Raw genomic sequence first — 19,919 nt, 5'->3', positions numbered from 1 at the left:
CTGTCTGTGTGTTTAAGCGCTAAGCTGTATCGTAATCTACTATTACTGCAAAGCTTTACAGGACACATGTTCTCAGAAGAAAAAAAAAGAATTATTCCATCTCCGCAATGCAACTCAGTTGCATGGCACTGTTATTAAAAGATAGAATATGTATGTCCTGTGATACCTTGGCATACTTCGGGTTGCTTGAGCGCATTATTGGGCGAAAATACGTCTTGTTGTGCACATTAATCCTTGAAAGGTTACGTAAACTTGCGCGAAGAAGACGGGACACAAAAAGGCACGCATATGACATATACGAAGCGCTCCGCTCCATGTACATGTGCTCTGTACACGTCGTATGAGTGCCTGTGAACCCACTCGCCCAAACAAGAGTATTACTTGAACATTCATCCTGTAACTTTTTCTATGAACATCAGATTCAAGAACATCACTGTTCCTGCTATATTTAAAGATTTATGAAGATTTGTGTTCAAGTCCATGAGAATTCACTGTTGCTAGTTATCTTGCCTCAGTCAAGCCTTCAAATATCAGTGCATAAAGGTTCCACACTGTAGAGTTCAGTTGAAAAAAAAAAAAAAATTTCGAAAGTAAATGTATGCATGATCATGATTTACCCAGTGAATTTTTTTTCCGCAATACAGTCAAACACTCACAGACAGAATATGCCCCCTTGTCCTTAGCAGCAGATTATTGTTCCCTGCGACAGGTATCAATTTTCTTTTGAAACAGAGCACAGCAGCAGTATTTATCCTCTGGAGCACATTCTTAGCATAACTGCCAATTTTCAGCACTAGAAAGCCACAGCAAAATTAATTTTTTTCATGACAGGAATTCCTCAAGGCACGTCTTGTTGTAGGAAGCCTCTATAGATGGCGCCAGGCGCATCGTCCTACAGCCAAACTGTTTGTTCAAGTGACACAGTTGTGGGTGCTCTGTCCCATAGTGTTCCCTTCATTGCTAAATATTCAGGGGGCTCTCTGACTATCTAAAGTGCCCAGAGGCGAAATCCCATTGCACACTTGTGATGTCGCTGTGCTTGTGCAGTTGTGGTGGCTACTGGGTGTCGGATGAGGTTTGCGCACGAGGACACTGAATGCGTAGCGCGTGCATTTAAAACGTCACAAAGCTTACTGATTGACCAATTATCATTGGTTAACTAACTAATTATTGCCATCTAATTAGCTTTGGCTAATTTACTGGTTATAATTGACTAATTAACTCATTATTGTTAACTAATGTCCACGCACCTACTATTACATCATTCATTGATTACCTATTAGTACTGAAACCATCTTAATCCTTCCGAAGATGATTGACAGCTGCCACGGATGCATGCACATGCCGGTGGGTCACGCATGCCGGACATGTCGGCATGGACACGCTAGTGAGTCATGAGCCGTAAAAGGCTTTCGCCTTAAGACAAGTCGTTGCCGAGTGCATTAAAGGGAGCTTGAAGTTGCTAATATGTTCATCCTATTATTTGCTATGGAGATGTGGCCACAACGCTGTGTGCGGGGTCTTTGTGGTCTGGACTGCATCATGATCAAAACATGACACTGATTCAGTGCCCTATGGTAGAATGGCGCACTCACCTGGGTAGCTCATTTTCATCACTCGGGTCTGTGGGTAGCCCAGCTTTGTGTTACCACTGACGGTGTATGGACGACTTGGCGGCACAGGTGGCGGCCGCTCCTAAACAAAACAAAAAAAAAAGCTTACGATCAAGTAAGGAAAAGCTTTGGACTTAACAATTGTTGGCACTGTTAACTAAGTTCGCTCGTTATCAGAGCTTAACGGCAAAGAGGGACGTGAAGCTACGACGGTGAAAAGCTCACTGTCTTGCCCGCCTTTTAGATTATCGTACATTTCATTTTCAGGGCTATATGGTACTGCCTGTGCAGAATCATAATTATGAAGTAAAACAATATAACGGATTCCGCCACTCATACTTATTCTGGGTGATTTAGCCTATCAATATCAACAGGCTAGTGTTGTATATTCGTCAAGCCAGTTAACGCTCATGCACTATAAAATTCACCCGTCTGTAGAATCTGAATGCAGGATAGATGCTGAAGCTTATAAGGCAGAGGAAAAGTATTTGCATCCATCTCCACTTCAGAGCCAGGAGCTAGTACTTGGCATGACTTGCAGTAAGACAGTGATGGCAAAGTGGGTGTCAGTATAATACACCATAGCACAATGCAGTGCAGCATCAAACTGTTGGAAACACCAAAGAAAAGCCTATGCCATTTTTAGGCTGCAGCACAATTCTTCACTTCAAGACACTGTCAACTGCACAGTGTCCCGAGAAAAAAGTGTTAACTGCAACCTGTGACGAACGCTTGTGAGCTATGCAAGCAGGTTTGCATATGTGCTGCTGTTTTGCAAGGTGACCACATCACGTACCAGGTCCAGGCCAAATAAGGAGCAGGTCTGCTGGATGGTCTTATTGTCACACCTCTCCATCTCCGGCGGAGGTGTCCCTGAGATTGGCTGAGGTCGTGGTCGGCCCTGGACGCCGACCCCTGCCGGTGGGACTGCTGGCTGGGTCCTGCATTAAAGTGGAACTCTCGTTGCATGATATTCCTTGCCACATGCATAATACACACAGCAACTAGTTACACGGAAAAAAGTTGCTCGACTGGTTTTTGTCATGTCCTATGTGTTCACTACTCATTTTTGTATTTTTTTTTTTTTTTTTTTACTTTGGTTCAATTTTCTCTGCCATCTCTGTTCATCATCAGCTTCAGCTGCGGTACCTTTCTCGCGCCATTTTCCCAATCTCATTTGCACTTCTATTGTGCTGCATTTATTTACCTTCCTGATAATCCATTCCATCCGTTTGAACAGACCTTCTGCTAAGTGGTGACGTGGATTCCAAGAGAAAGTAATTGTTGCATCTCAGTCAACTAAATAGGTTTATGTTGTGCTGGGTTTATTGGCGCATAAGCAACTGAGGCTATTAAATAAGTTTAGTTTGCCTGTCACTTCATTCCTGCCCACACAGTGTTAACCATTGCACTAATAATGCTCCATTCAAATGTGGCTGACATCCCCAAGAAGTGCAGCTGCTAAACTTCTAATGGTGAATCGCACAACTGACAGAGGGAGTGCCAAGGCCTCCAGCTTTTCTTCAGCAGATTACCTTCCGTGCCACAGAGTGCAATACAGCTGCAGTGTCCCAGGATTCATTTGTTCTTAAATCTCAAGGTGAAGAATGTGTGTCAATGTAGACTGAAAACCAGGCTTTAAAATGCACCACGAGCGGCACGAATTCTTACAATCTGGACTCCCGGTGCTGTGGGTCTTCTCGTGCAGTGGGCTGCAGGGAGAGGGAAGAGAGGGTGGCAAGTGCGTGTACATGCCTCATGTTGGCCGCCCGCGGTGCCCTCCCATGCAGCTGAAGGCTTCGTCGGAGGCTGGGCCACCGAAGCCGCTGGTGCCAGCCGCGCCACACTGCCTGAATCAGCACGGCGGCCGTGTGGCGTCGCGCCTCGCGAAGAAGCTCCAGCTGTTGCCGCGCGTTCTCACTGTGAAACGAGAGGACAAACTGATGTGAGCCACTTTACTGGACACCAGTAGATAAAATCACTGAACTGATAAACTTCAACCCACCAGAAGAATCACAGTGCTACCAATCACAGTGTTAACTCACTGACACAACGCTTCATTAATATATGGATGACTCGAATTACAGACAATTTCTTGGTGACTAAAATTTTTCAGTATATAATATATGCCTCGATTAGTATGGAAACTCGCTGTCCGAAAAATGAACAAGAGGGAAATGTTTTGCAGTTCGTTATTACGGAAGGATGACTTGTTTTATGGACAGTTTTGCTTGGGAACCTAAGTGTCCATATTAATGAAGCCTGTCTGTACTAAGATAATGTGTTGAGTGGTGAGGTAGGCTGCCAGAAGAGTACCATTAAGGAGGGAAATTCATTCATGAAGACATCCATGCTTCTTACCTTTGCCTGCAAGCAGACAAATGTATATACCTGTGTCATGCTTCTAATGCAAAAAATGCCAATACACAATATGTACGTGAACAGCAGGCTTGGCGGCTAACTCTTGGCTTTTTGCTTGATAAAGTGGTAAGCACTCACGACTATGATTTGAGATTTTCTGTTTGCGTGGGAACATGGATTTATCACAGGATTAACCATTACGCATTACGGCATGCCCTCAGGTATTGACATATCACGTAACAACAAGCTGATAAGAACTTCATCGCGATAAAATTTACCAGTAGATGGGAAGCGTACCTGAGGAAGATGTGCCTCTTGCCCAAGGCCCAGTTGACGGCTGCATTGGAGAGCTTGATGTTCTCGATCGCTTGGCTGAAATACTCCAGGATGAGCTGCAGAGAGCGTGTTCCAGTCGCAGATTAGCATAGTTTTATTTCCGAAAACCGAAGATTAGAACAGTACCCTGACAACCAAGGTTCCTTGATAAGTGTGGCAAGGACTTCAAAAGATATATATCTCTTAAGAAATTTGAGTCACTTCTTTGAAATAGTTTTGAGCAAAGGTAACAAAAAAGGAATGAAACTAACAGAAACTTGCTGGGCTATCAAAATACTAAGGAAAACAGTTTGCTCAGTGCGTAACCAAACCATTTGGTTGTATCACAAAACTCTCTTATGGCAAGAATACATGGACTCCAAATTGGTTGGACCTCCTTTAAGAAAGGTCTAATATGGCTCCCAGTTGATCAAAAGCTAGCAGCTGCAGTTTCATGCTGAGGAGGTGAGTGCCTGCCCAGATGTTCTATGTGCAAAAATTTAGTCGCCAGCATGTGCAATGTATATTTCTGTAAGCAGAAATGCATTGCTTCCTGGTGAAGTTTGGCTACCTGGTTAAAACAGAGAATCTCGTAAGCCATTACTGCATGAATAGCCATGGATATTTTAGAAAATCGCAGAACTTAAAACAACCTTCGTATATAAAATTTTTTAATTATACACCTAAGAACACGTCCATGGTTGCGCGATCCTGAAAATAAATTTCAAAAATCTGGCTATACTGCTGAATGCATAGCTCACAACATGCAAGTTGCTCATCTCGCAAGATGCACACTTATGTGTGAATCTGTTATACATTCTATAACGTCCTAATAATATGCAAATTTGTTATTGCAGGCCCTAAAGTAGCATGCTAAAGACTCTAAAGTATAAACACGTCTATGCATCCCTATCCCTTTCTTCTGTAATCCTTCGATGCATTGAAGAAAATGGTACACAATGCATTGTGGTATACTATTGTCGTAACCATGCAGACTTTTTCTATACTTTGAGATGTCATCCTTTGTGCTGAACAATTAAGGTTGTTCTCATTTTTTACCCCGAGCAAGGAAGGAACAAGCAATTGCGAGAGAACAGCTACTACCTTGCAGTCGCCCACAGCCTTGTCCTCTGTTTTCTTGAGGATCTTGAAAGGAGCCAGCAAACGGTAGCGCATGTTGAAGGCCTTGAAGCGCATCCGGTGCGGTAGACCTGGGTTGCAGGTGAGAGTGGTGAATGGGGTGCTCCTCATGGGTTCAAAACCTCATGGCATATAATGCAGCCATTGTGCATAATATGATCTTTTGTTCATCATTTCTTTAATTGCGATGGCCCTTCGATCTTGCTTGTATATTTTTCTTAACCAGGGTGTTAAAAGAGGATGTGCAGCTCCATATTCCTCTCGTTAATATACTACTAATGCGTTCACATACAAAATGGCTCATGCAAAAAAAAAAAAAAAGTCTTGAACCTTACGCAGAAAACCTTGCTGACTGCCTATGTAGGACTAAGCCTCAATTTATGGTCATAAAAAAATTAATTAATTAATATCCAGATGTCAAGCCTAGTACATACAGTAGGGCTCATGTATAATGGGCACAGCTATAATGAACACTCGCTTGTTGTGAATGACGGTGGAATTACCGTCAAAATATGTGGTACCACTGTGACACGGCGTCTCAGATGAAGTTGGGGCCGTGGATGCACAGTTCAGTTCAGTTCAGTCGTTCAGTTGTGTCCGACTCTTTGTGACCCTATGGACCATATAGCGCCACGCTTTCCGGTCTCTCACTATCCTCCTAACATCACATAACTTCATCTGCAGCACCTCGAGGATGCCATCTAACCATCGCGTTCGTTGCATACAACTTCTCCGGCGGCCCCCAACATCAAATCTTTCTCCAGCGACTCCTCTCTTCTCATCAGATGACCAAAGTAGCTGAGCTTTAACTTTAGAATTAGACCCTCAAATGAGCAGTCAGGGTTCATAGTCAACAATATCGACTGATTTGATCTTCTGGCCATCCAAGGAACTCTCAAGAGTCTCCGCCAGCACCACAATTCAAAAGCGTCAATTCTTCGGCGGTCAGCCTTCTTTACAGTCCAACTCTCGCATCCATACATCCCAACTGAAAAGACCATAGCACGAGTTATACGGGTCTTGGTTGGCAGTGTAATGTCTCTGCTCTTTACTAGGCGGTCAAGGCTAGCCATGGCTCTTTTTCCCAGAAGCAGGCGTCTCCTAATTTCATGGCTTCAATCTCCTTCCGAGGTAATCTTGGAGCTCAAAAAGAGAAAATCTGTCACAGCTTCCACTTCTTGTCCCTTGATGCTCTCGGACTTCCAGTGGATGCACTACTTGGTTATGATAATTTAGGAATTACTCTAAACTTGCCTGAAACACTAATCGCGTCGCTGAAATGCGTCATATGGAGGAACGATTTCAGCCAGGAGCATATGAGCGAGCTTGAGAGCTTAGAAAGCGGCTTGCTAGGTTCTGCTGTTGAGAAAACAAAATGTGCACTTTTCAAAAAAATAAGTGCCACTTTTGCTTGAGATTGTCGTTTTAGCTGTAATAGGGCAAGCCCACTTACTACGAACTTGAGATGCAACGAACACAATATGCGGGACCATCAGCTTTATAAGTTATAAGCTATAAGTCGACTCGGCTGTATCAGATACATTTTTATAATATTGTTACGTGCTTTGTACGCATGGGGGGTTTATTTACAGGGATCTGTACAAAGAGGACTGCGGCGAAGCGTACAAACGTTCCTCTGCCCTTGCTCTTTCTTCTTCTTCACCGATCTACACGACTGCTCTTTTTCATTTTCCGTCGACGTTTTACGAAGGCGCGTGACATTTCCCTCCTCGCAGACGAAGCCTGTCGGGCGAGTTACAGAGATCCTCTGGAATGAAATCGCTTGAGGCGGGCTACATGCACCACCTGCGACTGCCGTGACCGTCGACTTCACCGTTATGCGTGCTATGACGTAATTCAGGTCATTGATGCGTTCTAACACAACAAACGGTCCGGTGTAGTGTGTGGGATTCGGGCTTGCTGCAGCTGCCCTTTGCGCGGCCGCCGCCCGCTTCCCAGTTGTTCTCCTCGTTCCCTTTCTCCCGCCTGAGGCGGCGGAGAGGGGCTCGGACGACTTGTCACTGTCGTTCGGGCCACAGCTCCGCCCTGGCGTCCCAGTGGCTGTTCTCATTGGCGCCTTTTGGCGGGAACACGGCACCGCTTCGAGGGCCGCGCTCGCGCGACCCTCCGAGCGGGGCCCAGGGAGAGACCCCTCCGAGACATCGTAAGGTGCGTACGCTACTGTTCTTGTCTGCCGGCCTTTGTCCACGCAGACCAGTGTGTACTCGAGTCGTCTGCTCCGGGTGGTTCCTGAGAGCGCAACTCGAGCCTGTCGATCGTGATCCAACGATCCGAGACAGGCGTACCTTGCGGTGGTTGCCCACTCTCTCTCAAAGGAACCCTCTAGTCACTGCGAGAGAGAGATCACAGCACGCCCTTGCGTGCTTGCGGCGTGCACTCCGTGTCACTTGTGCGTTTTGTATATTTTGTATGTGTGTGCGTGTGTGTGTGTGTGTGTGTGTGTGTGTGTGTGTGTGTGTGTGTGTGTGTGTGTGTGCCGCTGGAGGATGCCGTTTCAATAAACGTCTCCTTCGTGAACTTGGAGGTTTGTGCCCTTGCAGCGAAGTGCTCTCCTCCCGGTGGAGGTTGAGTGCGCGCTGCGGTGTGACAGTGTGCGCGTGGTAACGGCTGATCGGGGCTTCGGCTCGCGCGACGCTCGAACCTGCGGTGGTTGGTGGCTTATGTCCACGTAGGAAACCACAAGTGTGACAGCAGTTTTTTACAAAGACCACGCTTACGGAGAGGTGTCCACAACCACACATAGTCACCAGGAGCATAGGAAACTTGTTGGTGTCGGGCATCGTAGCGGTTCTTAGAACGTTCTTGCGAAGCTAAAATTCGAACTCAGGCCAGCTGGCGGGCTTCTTCAGCTCTGCAGAGTGTGGTAGCAAGAGAATCTTCGTCATGAATGAAAAATGGCAGTATGGTGTCGAGGGCACAGCGAGGCGTGCGAGCATAGAGAAGGTAGAAGGGACTGTAGCCTGTTGTCTCATGTTGCGCTGTGTTATATGCATGCGTAATGAACGGTAGAACGCCATCCCAGTCCTTATGGTCTGCAGCGACGTACATAGCCAACATGGTGGTAAGCGTCCTATTAGTTCGTTCTACCACACCGTTCGTTTGGGGATGATATGGCGTGGAGTGGCGGAAACTGCAGGCGCTGAGGCGAAGAAGTTCTTCGACAATGTCCGCTGTGAATTGGCGTCCACGGTTACTAATGGTGACTGCAGGAGGGCCGTGCCGAAGAATGACGAGTCGAAGTAAGAAATTTGATACTTCAGACGCAGTAGTGGATGGTATCGCGGCTGTCTCACAGTAGCGGGTTAAATAATCAACGCACACAATAATCCATCGGTTTCCTCTAGAGGACCGTGGAAAAGGTCCAAGAAGGTCAATGCCAACTTGCTCAAACGGGGCTGTTGGAGGTGTGACTGGCTGCAGTTTTCCATGTGGGCTTGAAGTTGACAGCTTAAAGCGCTGACATTGCACACAGCTGGCTACATATCGCTTGATCGTTGAACGCATCTTCGGCCAGTAAAATCGCTGCTGTGTGCGGTGGAGTGTTCGGGCCACTCCCAGGTGACCAGACGTGGCATCATCATGCGTCATTTCTAGAACTGTGATACGTAGGCTTTCCGGAACGACAAGAAGCATACGTGCTCCCCCAGAGGCGAAATTTTTCTTGTAAGGCACTCCTTCGCGAATGCTAAATGTGTTCTTCATAAGATCGTTGGCGGAATCAAACAGTGAAGTTAATGTTTTGTCTTTGCGTTGCTCGGTTCGGAAAACTCGGAGATCAGGGAAGGTTTGTGAAATTGGAGCCAAATATTAATTGAAATTGTCTGAGTCATTATCAGTCGTTTGAAGCGGCAAACGCGAAAGACAGTCAGCATCTGAGTGTTTATGGCCGCTTTTATGCACCACAGTAAAATTAAACTCTTGTAGGCGTAAAGCCCATCGAGCGAGCCGCCCACAGGGGTCACGAAGACTCACGAGCCAGCGAAGGGAATGGTGGTCGGTCACAATCGTGAAAGCATTCCCGTACAGATAGGAACGAAAGCGCTGTACAGCGAAAACAACGGCTAGACATTCTTGCTCCGTAACCGTGTAATTTCTTTCACATTTACTCAACGAGCGGCTGGCATACGCTATCACGTGCTGATCGCGTCCATAGCGTTGTATAAGTACAGCGCCGATACCGATACCACTTGCGTCAGTGTGTACTTCAATTGGAGCTGATGGGCAGAAGTGGCGGAGGATTGGGGCCCGAGGTCAAAAGAAACTTCAGATGATGGAAAGCTGAGTCACATTCGCTGGTCCAATTGAACGGTGTATCTTTATGCAGTAGACTCGTAAGTGGGTAAGCGATGTCTGCAAACCTTGGTATAAAGCGTCGAAAGTATGAGCATAGCCCCAAAAATCTCTGCAGCTCTTTTACTGATTTGGGCACGGTAAAACTTTTGACGGCTTCAATTTTCGTGGGATCTGGTCGAACACCTTCTTTGTCAACTAAGTGGCCGAGGACAATTGTTTCACGATCGCCAAAATGACATTTCTTTGCATTCAGTACAAGACCGGCTCGTTCCATGCAATTAAGTACGATATCCAGACGGCCGTTGTGCTCACTAAATGTTTTGCCAAAAATTACTACGTCATCCAAATAACATAAACAAATTTGCCACTGTAGTCCACGTAGAATTGTACCCATGAACCGCTCGAATGTGGCAGGTGCATTACATAATCCAAAAGGCATAACGTTAAATTCGTAAAGTCCGTCTGGTGTTACGAATGCCGTTTTTTCTTTATCTGCAATGTGCATGGGGATTTGCCAGTAACCGGATCTCAAGTCAATAGAAGAAAAGTATGAAGCTGAGTGCAGTCAATTGCGTCATCTATACGTGGAAGCGGGTAGACATCTTTCTTCGTGACTGAATTTAAACGGCGGTAGTCAACACAAAACCTCCATGTGCCATCTTTCTTTTTAACAAGGATAATTGGAGCTGCCCAAGGACTACAGGACTCTCGAATAATGCCGCGCTTTAGCATGTCTTGAACTTGCTCATCTATTACCTTACGTTCAGTTGCTGAGACTCGATAGGGCTTCTGAAGTATTGGAGGGGCGGACCCAGTGTTGATCATGTGATGAATACGACTGGTAGGCAGTGGCATTGAGTCATCCTTGGCAAAGTCGAGCGCTGTCACGTGTTTCAGTAGTAGTTCTACTAGAATACGACGCTCAGTTGTAGAAAGAGACTTACTAATCATAGCCGTAACTTGGGCCTCCATGCCTGGTCGCACCTGCTGCTCAGTGACAGAGCTGTTTAACGCCGCGACGGAATCGGATATGCCTTCCTCGAAACGGGCGAGTTTTAGGCCCCGAGGCAACACAGTTGGCTCTTCTGAGTGGTTCACTGTCCATAGCTCAGTGCGGCCTTTAGTCACGGGAATGACGCAACGAGGCACAAGGATACTCTTCTTAGAGCAGGTGAATCTCATAGGTTCTACTATAGCCTCAAAAGATTCGCACTGGTTCCGAATAGAGAAAACACGCACGAATGCTGCAGATAACGCTGGCACAATTGTCTTCTTCCACAGCAAATGCTCCAAATTCAGGTGTCGAGTCATCCACAAGAACCGAAAGTAGTGAAGGATTCAAAGCAATCTCTCCCGTACCACAGTCTAAAGTTGCACCACACTCTCGCAGAAAATCAATCCCAAGAATCACATCATGCGTAGACCGAGGCAGTACTGCAAATTCTACTCTAAACTTGAGGCCGCCAATAACAACATCCGAAGCACACACACCAAGAGGAACTAAAGGTTCACCACCGACACCACGGAATAACACTGCACGGTCACCACTGAACATTACTTTTCTACCTAAACGGTTCTTAAAACTCAAACTCATAACAGATACTGTAGCACCAGTGTCCACAAAAGCCATTGTTTTGACACCATCAACAAACATTTCCAATTTGTTCTTTAACATAAACACGGGCAGAGGTATGGACGTCATCGACTCGCCGGCGGCCTCACCTCCATCGGCCGCGCCCCCTAGTTTCCCGGAGGCGGAGGGGTAGAACGACGTCGAGGGGAAGGTGACCTGCGCGGGCGCTGGGGTGGCGGCGTCACACTACAATCAGATGCAGGAGATGAATTCCGCAAATATGTCGAATGGTGTGAGTCCCCAGTAGGCATAGTCGGGGATCGCTGTTGTTCGGTGTGCAGACGTCCGTGAATGTTCGCGTGGAGTCGGTAATCTTGGACAGTTGGAAAGCGACGGCGGCAGTATCTAGCAATATGCCCTGCAATGCCACACCTGTAGCACACAGGTTGAGGGCGCCAGCGATCAGCATAAGAGTCCTCACTAACAAAGTCGCGACATTGGTTGTAGCGAGGCTCTCGCTGCTGACGAACCACATTTTCAAAGTAGGCGGGCCTCTTTTCCATCGGCTGGTGCTCATAACGTTGAGTACAGCTGCGCTGATCGTCCATATGCAAAGCGCCGCTAGGTTGAGCCCACGGAGTGGACAGGGCGGCAACATTTGCCTGCGGTGCACAACTCTGCCGCACATATTCTTCACTACAGATGGCGTCCCTAGATCTTGACAATTCCTCGCATACAATCTCTCGTATCATATCAGCCATGGAAACTGAAGGACAGGCTTCAACACTGGCTACAGAGGTGACATTGGCCAGTCTTCTGAATTTAGGTGTAATTCGTCGCAGCTTGAGAGCCTCAAATGTTCTACAATGCTTTATAACATCAGCGGTGGTGCTCAGGTTCTCTTTGCTAATAAGAAAATTATAAACGTCTTCCGCTATTCCTTTCAGGAGGTGACCGACTTTGTCTTCTTCAAGCATAGTGGGGTTGACGAGTCTGCATAGCTCTAAGATGGCTTCGATATATGCAGTACAAGTTTCTCCGGGTACTTGCGCCTGGTGAAACAAAGTTTGTTCAGCGCGCTTCTTCTTTGCAGGTTCATCTCCAAAATTTTTCTTGATTTCGCTTGTAAAGATAGCCCATGTACTTAATGAACCCTCGTGATTATCGAACCAGTCAAAGGCAGTGGCGGCAAGGAAGAACACCACATTAGCCAGCTTAGTAGCGGCGGTCCAGTGATTGTATTTACTCACTCTTTCGTAGTGCTTCAGCCACTCATCAACATTCTCCTCAGGTTTTCCGGAAAAAGTACGCGGCTCTCGATAATGGAGCCAGTTGTTCGCCGTGGATGGTCCTGGCTGCTCGGTACTGCCGTCGTCAGCCATGTCTGATGGCATTGGTGGTAGGCCAGAAAGTCTACGGCTTCTTCGGTAGATGAAACGCTCCGTGGTCGCTATCCCGCACTTCCACCAAGATGTTACGTGCTTTGTATGCATGGGGGGTTTATTTACAGGGATCTGTACAAAGAGGACTGCGGCGAAGCGTACAAACGTTCCTCTGCCCTTGCTCCTTCTTCTTCTTCACCGATCTACCCGACCGCTCTTTTTCATCTTCCGTCAACGTTCTACGAAGGCGCGTGACAATATGTTCATATTTGAATTCCTCGTTAATAAGTTGTCAGCTAGTCTGGCAGTTCAGAGTATGACACCACAATGAAACAGGCTGAAATTCAAGCACTTGCGCTTCTGCACTGTCCTTCGATGATTTCCTGCATTCAAAATACAGGAAATCTGGTTTGTAAGGTTAACGTACGTTTTTATGTAGTCCATATTAACACAACAAAAATCCATAAACCAAGTGGGCCCTGCTTATTTACACCCTACCCATTGTCCTGACAGCAAGTTTAGGCCGTAAAAAGGTGTAAATGCAGTCAAACATTTTGTCTTCGAAAAATGCTGTACGTAATTTGAGCCACTCATAATAATAATGGGGGTCATATTAACAGGGTGCATGACTGTGTTCAAGTTTTACAATAACAGCAACACCTTTTCTCACAGCAGTTTTGTCGGGAAAGCTAGCTATGCCCAACAATTGCCAGGTTTGTTTAGATAAAAGACAGGATGCAGCTCTCAGTTCTATCCCTATTATTTCTCTTTCTCTTAGACCTTTGCAAACTTTCCTTTTGTTGCAGCTAAAGAAGGTAGCCATCTAAGGTTGTTTTCACAGCTCAACCAATTTCTCTGCTGTGAAGCATTTGTAGTAAATGCAGATTTAGATCTACGCTGAATATCCGCATCTTCCAAATATTGTTTTCTTGCTCATATTTCTGCTGAGGTGAGATGCCCTGCTGCATCATGCGTGCTTCTGTATCTATCTATGCATGCATAAGTCACTTCTAGAACATCAATTGTATTGCGAGATGAATGTGTTCAAACAATTTTTCACCTGTCTGTGCTACATAAGCAAAGATTCTTAGCTCTGCGCTCATCAGCGTGCAGCAAACTGACACGACCTGTGCTTTGATATATTGCTGCAGATCAACTGTACTTTACATGATTGCTAGTGCTGTGCTCACCTCCAGCCATGAGATTGACTGTCTCGAGCACCTGCAGCGCCCTGAGCTGTTTCATCACTACGGTGCGCTCAAACTGGCCCGGCTGCTCATGCTTGTTGGCCTGCAGGGAAACAAGTAGACAATGCCAGTTTGCATGTGCGAAGGTGATCACGTCAAGACCAATCAGGAGACTTTGCGAGAAGATTACACTTCGGGGGCTAGAATATATTGATGGGTCATGCAAACACTGCTTCAAGTTCACTGCTCATGTATATATGCCAGTATGATACAATGCAAGAAGAGGAAGGGCAAGGAAAAGAATTACAGTAGACCTATATATAGTACCATATTTGCACAGTTCTAACGCATACCTTTTTTTCCTAAATAAGCATTCAAAAATACATGCACGTTGCAATCGGACTCAAAATGCAAAAAGAAACAAACTCCAAACCGAAACGAAACAGCGCAATGAACAATAGCCAGCCGCATTGCCATCGGTATCAGCAAGCCCTTTTGAGGCGGATCCATCCATGGGTTGATCCAGCGTTTCGATTGCCATTTTTCGCAGCCGTTCCATTTCGCTGGTGTACCCAGTGTACAAGATACGTGCATTCACCCACAGCACAGTGACGAGATGGAAAGGCAACGACGCTTCCATTATGAGGCGTTGTTTAAGCGGAAGGTAATCCTGGTAGCAGAAAAAGAGGGGAACCGGGCAGTGTCCCATGCATTAGATGTCCCGGAGACATGCATTCGCGATTACCATTTGTGGTGGGTGGACAGTGAAAAAGAGCTGTCTTCCGACTTTGACGGCGAGTAGCCTATGATGTTCCCATCTTGTGGTTGTGTTCGTGTGTTCCCACTTGTGTTTTTGAGTTTGATTAAATGTTTTAAGCAACTTTCAGACGCTTGTTGACTGCGTTATTCCGTTGCGCGGTAGAATCGGCACGAAGTTATTTTTGTGGTTTCCGGGCCTTAACTATTACTGAGCGTTACAATCGGGAGCGCGTTAGAATTGTGCAAATATGGTAAGCTCTGACATAGCTAAAACACGGATATAATGAAGTGAAACCAAAATCCCAGTTCATCTCTCATAGACAACTACATTTTGTCCCCTTTAAAGTAAAAGCATTTTTTACTGTTGCACACATTTCTCATCTATTGTATTTTAAATGACAGAAACAGCAGAAGACGATGCAATGATTATGCAAGGCTTTGGGTTTCACAAGAAATCGAACTCAGTTGTATTTTTAGACATGCTGCATTCATACTGAAAAGGTACTTCCACAAAATGTAAGCAAAAGAAGCATACATGAAAGAAAACTTACACAAAGAGATAAGAGTGGTATGTGTATTTGTGTTCTTCTCTTTCATGATACAACAAGATGTGTTTAGTAAGTAGCCATTTAATTACCAGACAGCATCTTCAGAGCCATGTCATCACTAACAAGTGATTTATAGTAAAGGCCTTGATATAGTAAAGAATCTTGTAAGTCCAAGTGATTTTAAACGGGTTCTACTGTATGTGCTTTAAGAAGGTCACATAAGCCGTCATATATGGAGTGCAATTAATGCTTAGCATTAATTGCACTGCGTAATAAGTGTTGTTTTGCACTTGAATTCATGTGAAATACGAAATAACTGAAAACTGTGCACAATTAAAGCGCGTTACCAGGCAATTGAGTAGATGAGTAAACATGATGATGAAATGGAGTGCGAAAATGTGTTACTAGTCTTCTGAGAAAGCTGTATAATTTTCCTTTGTAACCGTATGGAAGTGCTTACATTGATGGCATTAAGTAAAGACTCCCTTATTAGTCACTGTTTGTGTGCGTCTTCTCCTCCTTCATACAATTTTCACGCTGTGTTGTTTTGCTATGCACAACCATGACAATTTTCTGTCATGAACACAACACTTTTGGTATATTTGATCTGTGGACTAACAAGAGGAATCTGCATTTACGCTTTTAGTCATCCTTTAAATCATTAAAAGGTCAACCAACCAGAAGTTAGAGTAGAGCCATCTGATGGGCAGGCCTACAGTTATATCTACTGCACCAATTACAGACTTCCTTCCACGCGGGAACTTGTGTAAGAGTTTGCGCCGTGTAATTTGTTCAAAAATGTCATTACTGCATCATTCCAGAGTCTGACTTGCACGCAGCTCGCAGCATATGTCGCATACTAAAAAATGCTTTTTTGTTGACATGAACTACTGCCATATGCTGTGTTGATGTATGCACTCACCCGTATGCAGCGTACGAAGTGAGGCTTAGCGTGAACCAGGGTCCGCAGCAGGTTGTCTAATCGCGTATGGAAGTCCTGGGTCAGCGTGGAGACGGGTTCATCACCATTTTGCCTGTTTTTCACGGGGATAAAGAGTAGGGAAGGGAATTATGGTGACATCATCAGATTGGGAAAATACTCTTCATCCAACGTCTTTCAAGACAGCCAAACTATAATGGGCCCCCAAATATGACCCATTGCCGGATTTGGATAATGACTTTCCTTTGCAAGCATCAGGTCCTGTTGAGTGGTTAATAAGTGTGCATATAATTGAATATTATGGTAAATTTTGCACACGTCCAATAATTGACTACATAGCTTTCTGGACTATATTTACAAGCACTGTGTTATTAGTTTGAAGAAGGTTAGGAACCAGTGAAGTTAAATAAATTTTGATATCATTTGATTCACTCGCACCACTTTTGTAGCTAATGTTGCCATATAATCAGTGTACTTAATTAACATAATTATAATTTAACATAAAATAAATGACTAGATTTACGCATATGCTAAAGGCGTGGTCACAGGGGAGACGTTTTGAATGCTTTTTGCTCTGTATGCTTAAAAGCTACATTGCACATGCAAAATAAAATGCTCCAAAAGTGAAATGCATACTCTCCATTAACACTTACAGTTCAGTGTGCGCTGTTGGCGAAACCCTGAATGACACACCACGAGGTGCCACACCTGAAAGAACAAAAGGACACGATATTAGGTGGTTATGAAGCAACCCGCAGTATTATCACACCTCGGTAATTCGATAGTAGTTCATGCTGGGGGGAGGGCAATTAATTATGGGTGCTTTGCGGTATTTTGCAGCCTTACTCCAGCTGGGTTTTGTTTCAAACATCATGCAGGCTATGCAGGGATACCACTGTTTGCCAAAAATCCTGAGAACGGTAGAGTTCGATCGATAATACGCCACTATACCAATATAATCAGCACGTGAGCCTGCATAAAGTACAGCCACAACAACAACAGTCACTATACCCCGTTTCATACATCATGTGCAACGCAGTGAAAACTATGCAAGTACTCTGCAAGAAAAAAAGGGAGGCGTATCACTACGTGCTCGTTTTGTGGCTGGGTGGCTTATGCGGAAACGGGCCCTATTCTGAGAATACACGTTTGCAATAACTTGCTTCGTGTGCCTGGACATTATCGCAGTGAGGATCTTATAGAAAAAATCCGCTCCAAAGAGGCAGTCGAGGTCGCTGTGTTGCGCAGTACGGAGACCATCGCTGGCAGGGTTGCAGGGCAGTGAAAACGCGACACGAACAAAAACGACAAACAAAACATACAAATTCATCGAATTCGATCTATCCCATCTATTCTCCCCAGAAAAGGTGCTTTTTTGGAGTTGACGGGAAATGTAAGATGTATTAAGCTTGCAGGAATGCAAATAATATTTCCTATCGTCAAGAGCAGGCACTATTTTTCATCGCGGATGCGGGGAGCGCAAACAAGAGCTCTAGCTTTGGCAGTGTTGCACTTGATGTATAAAACGGAGTATAGCTGCGCTGTACTCTATACAACACCGCACCAGTCCCAGATGCCCCGGGTGGACTGTGAACTCTTTGTTCTTGCCGCTAAATGTTTTCACCACCACTCATTTTGAACTGAGAACAGCTCTCATTGCTAGCTAATCTACACATGCTACTGCATGGTCTTTATTGCTGTTCCAACATTGGCCACTGCCCTCACGTGTACCGAGAATGTTGCTTCATAAGTGCTTTCAAAAGGTCAACATTCTACAGCTTTCAGAACCAGCATAACCGAAATCCTGGCAATTGCCAATGGTGCAGCGACAAGTCCTTAATGAGCTCTACCTATAGGAGCGATTCAGGTGAGTTGGCAGGTATGAATGCATACATATGGACGAGCAAGAAAAATAAATACATAACAGTGTCGTATAATGGCCATTTTTCCCACACCTATCCCTCATCTCATATGTTTCCTACAGCACTGCCGAGATCAGTGTTCCCAGTAAATTGGAAAACAGTCTTAAACATATCCCTCTACAAGCCTTGCTGGCTGCTCATCATCTGTCCACAGCATATGCACATATAGTTAAAAAGAGGTATAGTGGAAGCCTTTATTGCGAATCAAATGCTGGAGGAACATTCAGCAATTTCAGTATAGTGTAAGTATGCGTGCTTATATGCGCTAAATGCAAGCATTTTGCGGGACATGCTGGTTGTCACATCTGCAGTTTTAGTTCAGCTTAAGCAAGCTTGAGATGCAAAAAAGATGCAAAATTAACGAGCTAGCCTAGCAATGCCCTCTGGTTTTTAGAATGAAAACCATTTATGTCAACTTAGTAACATCTTGGTTTTTTTTTAGGGAACAACAGAAAAGCAAGTTATCTCTCGTGGAATTTACTGTGCAAGAAAATAAAACAGTGTGCAAAATGCTGCACATTGAAATATGCTTTTGCATGCATGCGTTACGTGGTTCTTGCCCATCCATGAAGCAACCCACGAGGAAACACAGAATTGTCAGCAAGAGCTTCCATACCGTCAGCGAAGAGTGCCTTGAGCTCGCTACCGAAAAGGTGAGTGGCGAAGCCAAAGGCACACGAGCTGCGATGAAATACGGCAACCACGTCGTCGGGCACCACGTCCTTGTTGGTTTCGAGGAAACCCGAGGCCTCGTACGTCACGTTGCCCGCATAGTGTCGGATTCCAAATGCCGCGCCGCCACACTTGGCGTCAAAGTACCTGCACCACACAGCCAGACAGAAACGTGGCCTGTATCGTGACACCTTGATGGGGGCAATTAAGACTCCAAGGGCAGCTTCCGCTCGGCACTCTCACATAGCCACTCCCATACTCATACTTTCACAATTCGCACTACTTATGTCACTCCCTTAATTCCACTACAAGACACTTGGCTTGTGTCTGCCCAGTGTCCTGTTTCCCAGCCCTTGTTACCAATGAGGCTGATTGATTCGGTTGACCGACTAAGTCGAGCCCGCTTACAGCAATATGCAAGACCAAAGAATTGTCATTGTTATCACCAAGTTTGCAGAAAGAAAAAAGGTAAAAAGATTCAAGCATTTTAGTCAAGCAGGAAGTAATTCCCAGCTCCATAATAAAGCCATGGTCTATCGGCTTCATTGCCGTGGAGCATGTAAATTCGCTAAAAAGCGCCACGCATCTACCTAGCATGTGGTCTGGCAACTATGAGGGCCAAATTTCCAAGATTCAGTGGGCAAAAGTGCCCTCTCTGTGGCAGACAGCCACTGTAGAGGTGGAAGCCAGCGGTATCAGGGGAGGGTGGCCTGCAGAGGCTGGCGTGTGACGTCATGCTTCTTCCTAATCTTTATTTTCCTGGCTCTTAGCTTCTGGTTTTATTGCTATAATTGATAATGTAGCACAGAAATTATAGTAATTCAGCAGATGTTTTACTATAGAAAAAATTAATTCTGATAAGTGAGTTTGACTGTAGGAGCCACGCCTAATATAATAGGATGCCACATTGGTGACGGCAGTAATATAAGTATGGATACACAAATTTTGATTTGTGTTTTTCCTCTGGTACGGTGCAAAAGACAATAGTGTACATCAATCATGTACTGTCCTGCATGAACTAAATAACTTATGAGTAAATTTTTTCTCTTGCAGTTTCTATTTTGACTGCAGTTGCCGAACAAGAGCTGTGATGTTACAGAGCATTTTGGCCGCGTGAGACATGAAAACACTGCGATGTAATCAAATCTTGTTCATTTTTCGTGTGCGAGTTTACCATTTGAGAACTAGTGCAA

At 45.2% G+C, this 19,919-nt stretch overlaps 1 protein-coding gene across 1 annotated transcript in view; it reads right to left on the bottom strand.

The window, feature by feature from the left end:
* Positions 1-19,919, bottom strand: part of dachs (unconventional myosin-IXb-like dachs) — an 82,761-nt gene that overhangs the window by 5,731 nt on the left and 57,111 nt on the right. Inside the window, exons 15-23 of the mRNA XM_084603914.1 lie at positions 18,671-18,873; positions 16,786-16,840; positions 16,115-16,226; positions 13,889-13,988; positions 5,394-5,500; positions 4,272-4,366; positions 3,285-3,533; positions 2,410-2,554; positions 1,596-1,695 (exon numbers count right to left, since the gene is read on the bottom strand). Coding sequence (XP_084460040.1) covers positions 1,596-1,695; positions 2,410-2,554; positions 3,285-3,533; positions 4,272-4,366; positions 5,394-5,500; positions 13,889-13,988; positions 16,115-16,226; positions 16,786-16,840; positions 18,671-18,873 — 1,166 coding nt within the window. The remainder of the gene's footprint in view (positions 1-1,595; positions 1,696-2,409; positions 2,555-3,284; positions 3,534-4,271; positions 4,367-5,393; positions 5,501-13,888; positions 13,989-16,114; positions 16,227-16,785; positions 16,841-18,670; positions 18,874-19,919) is intronic.

This window comes from Amblyomma maculatum, chromosome 5, assembly GCF_055883805.1.
Source record: "Amblyomma maculatum isolate TAMU_Amacu chromosome 5, ASM5588380v1, whole genome shotgun sequence".
Classification (NCBI taxonomy): Eukaryota; Metazoa; Arthropoda; class Arachnida; order Ixodida; family Ixodidae; genus Amblyomma; species Amblyomma maculatum.
This window is presented reverse-complemented; position numbering and strand designations above follow the sequence as displayed.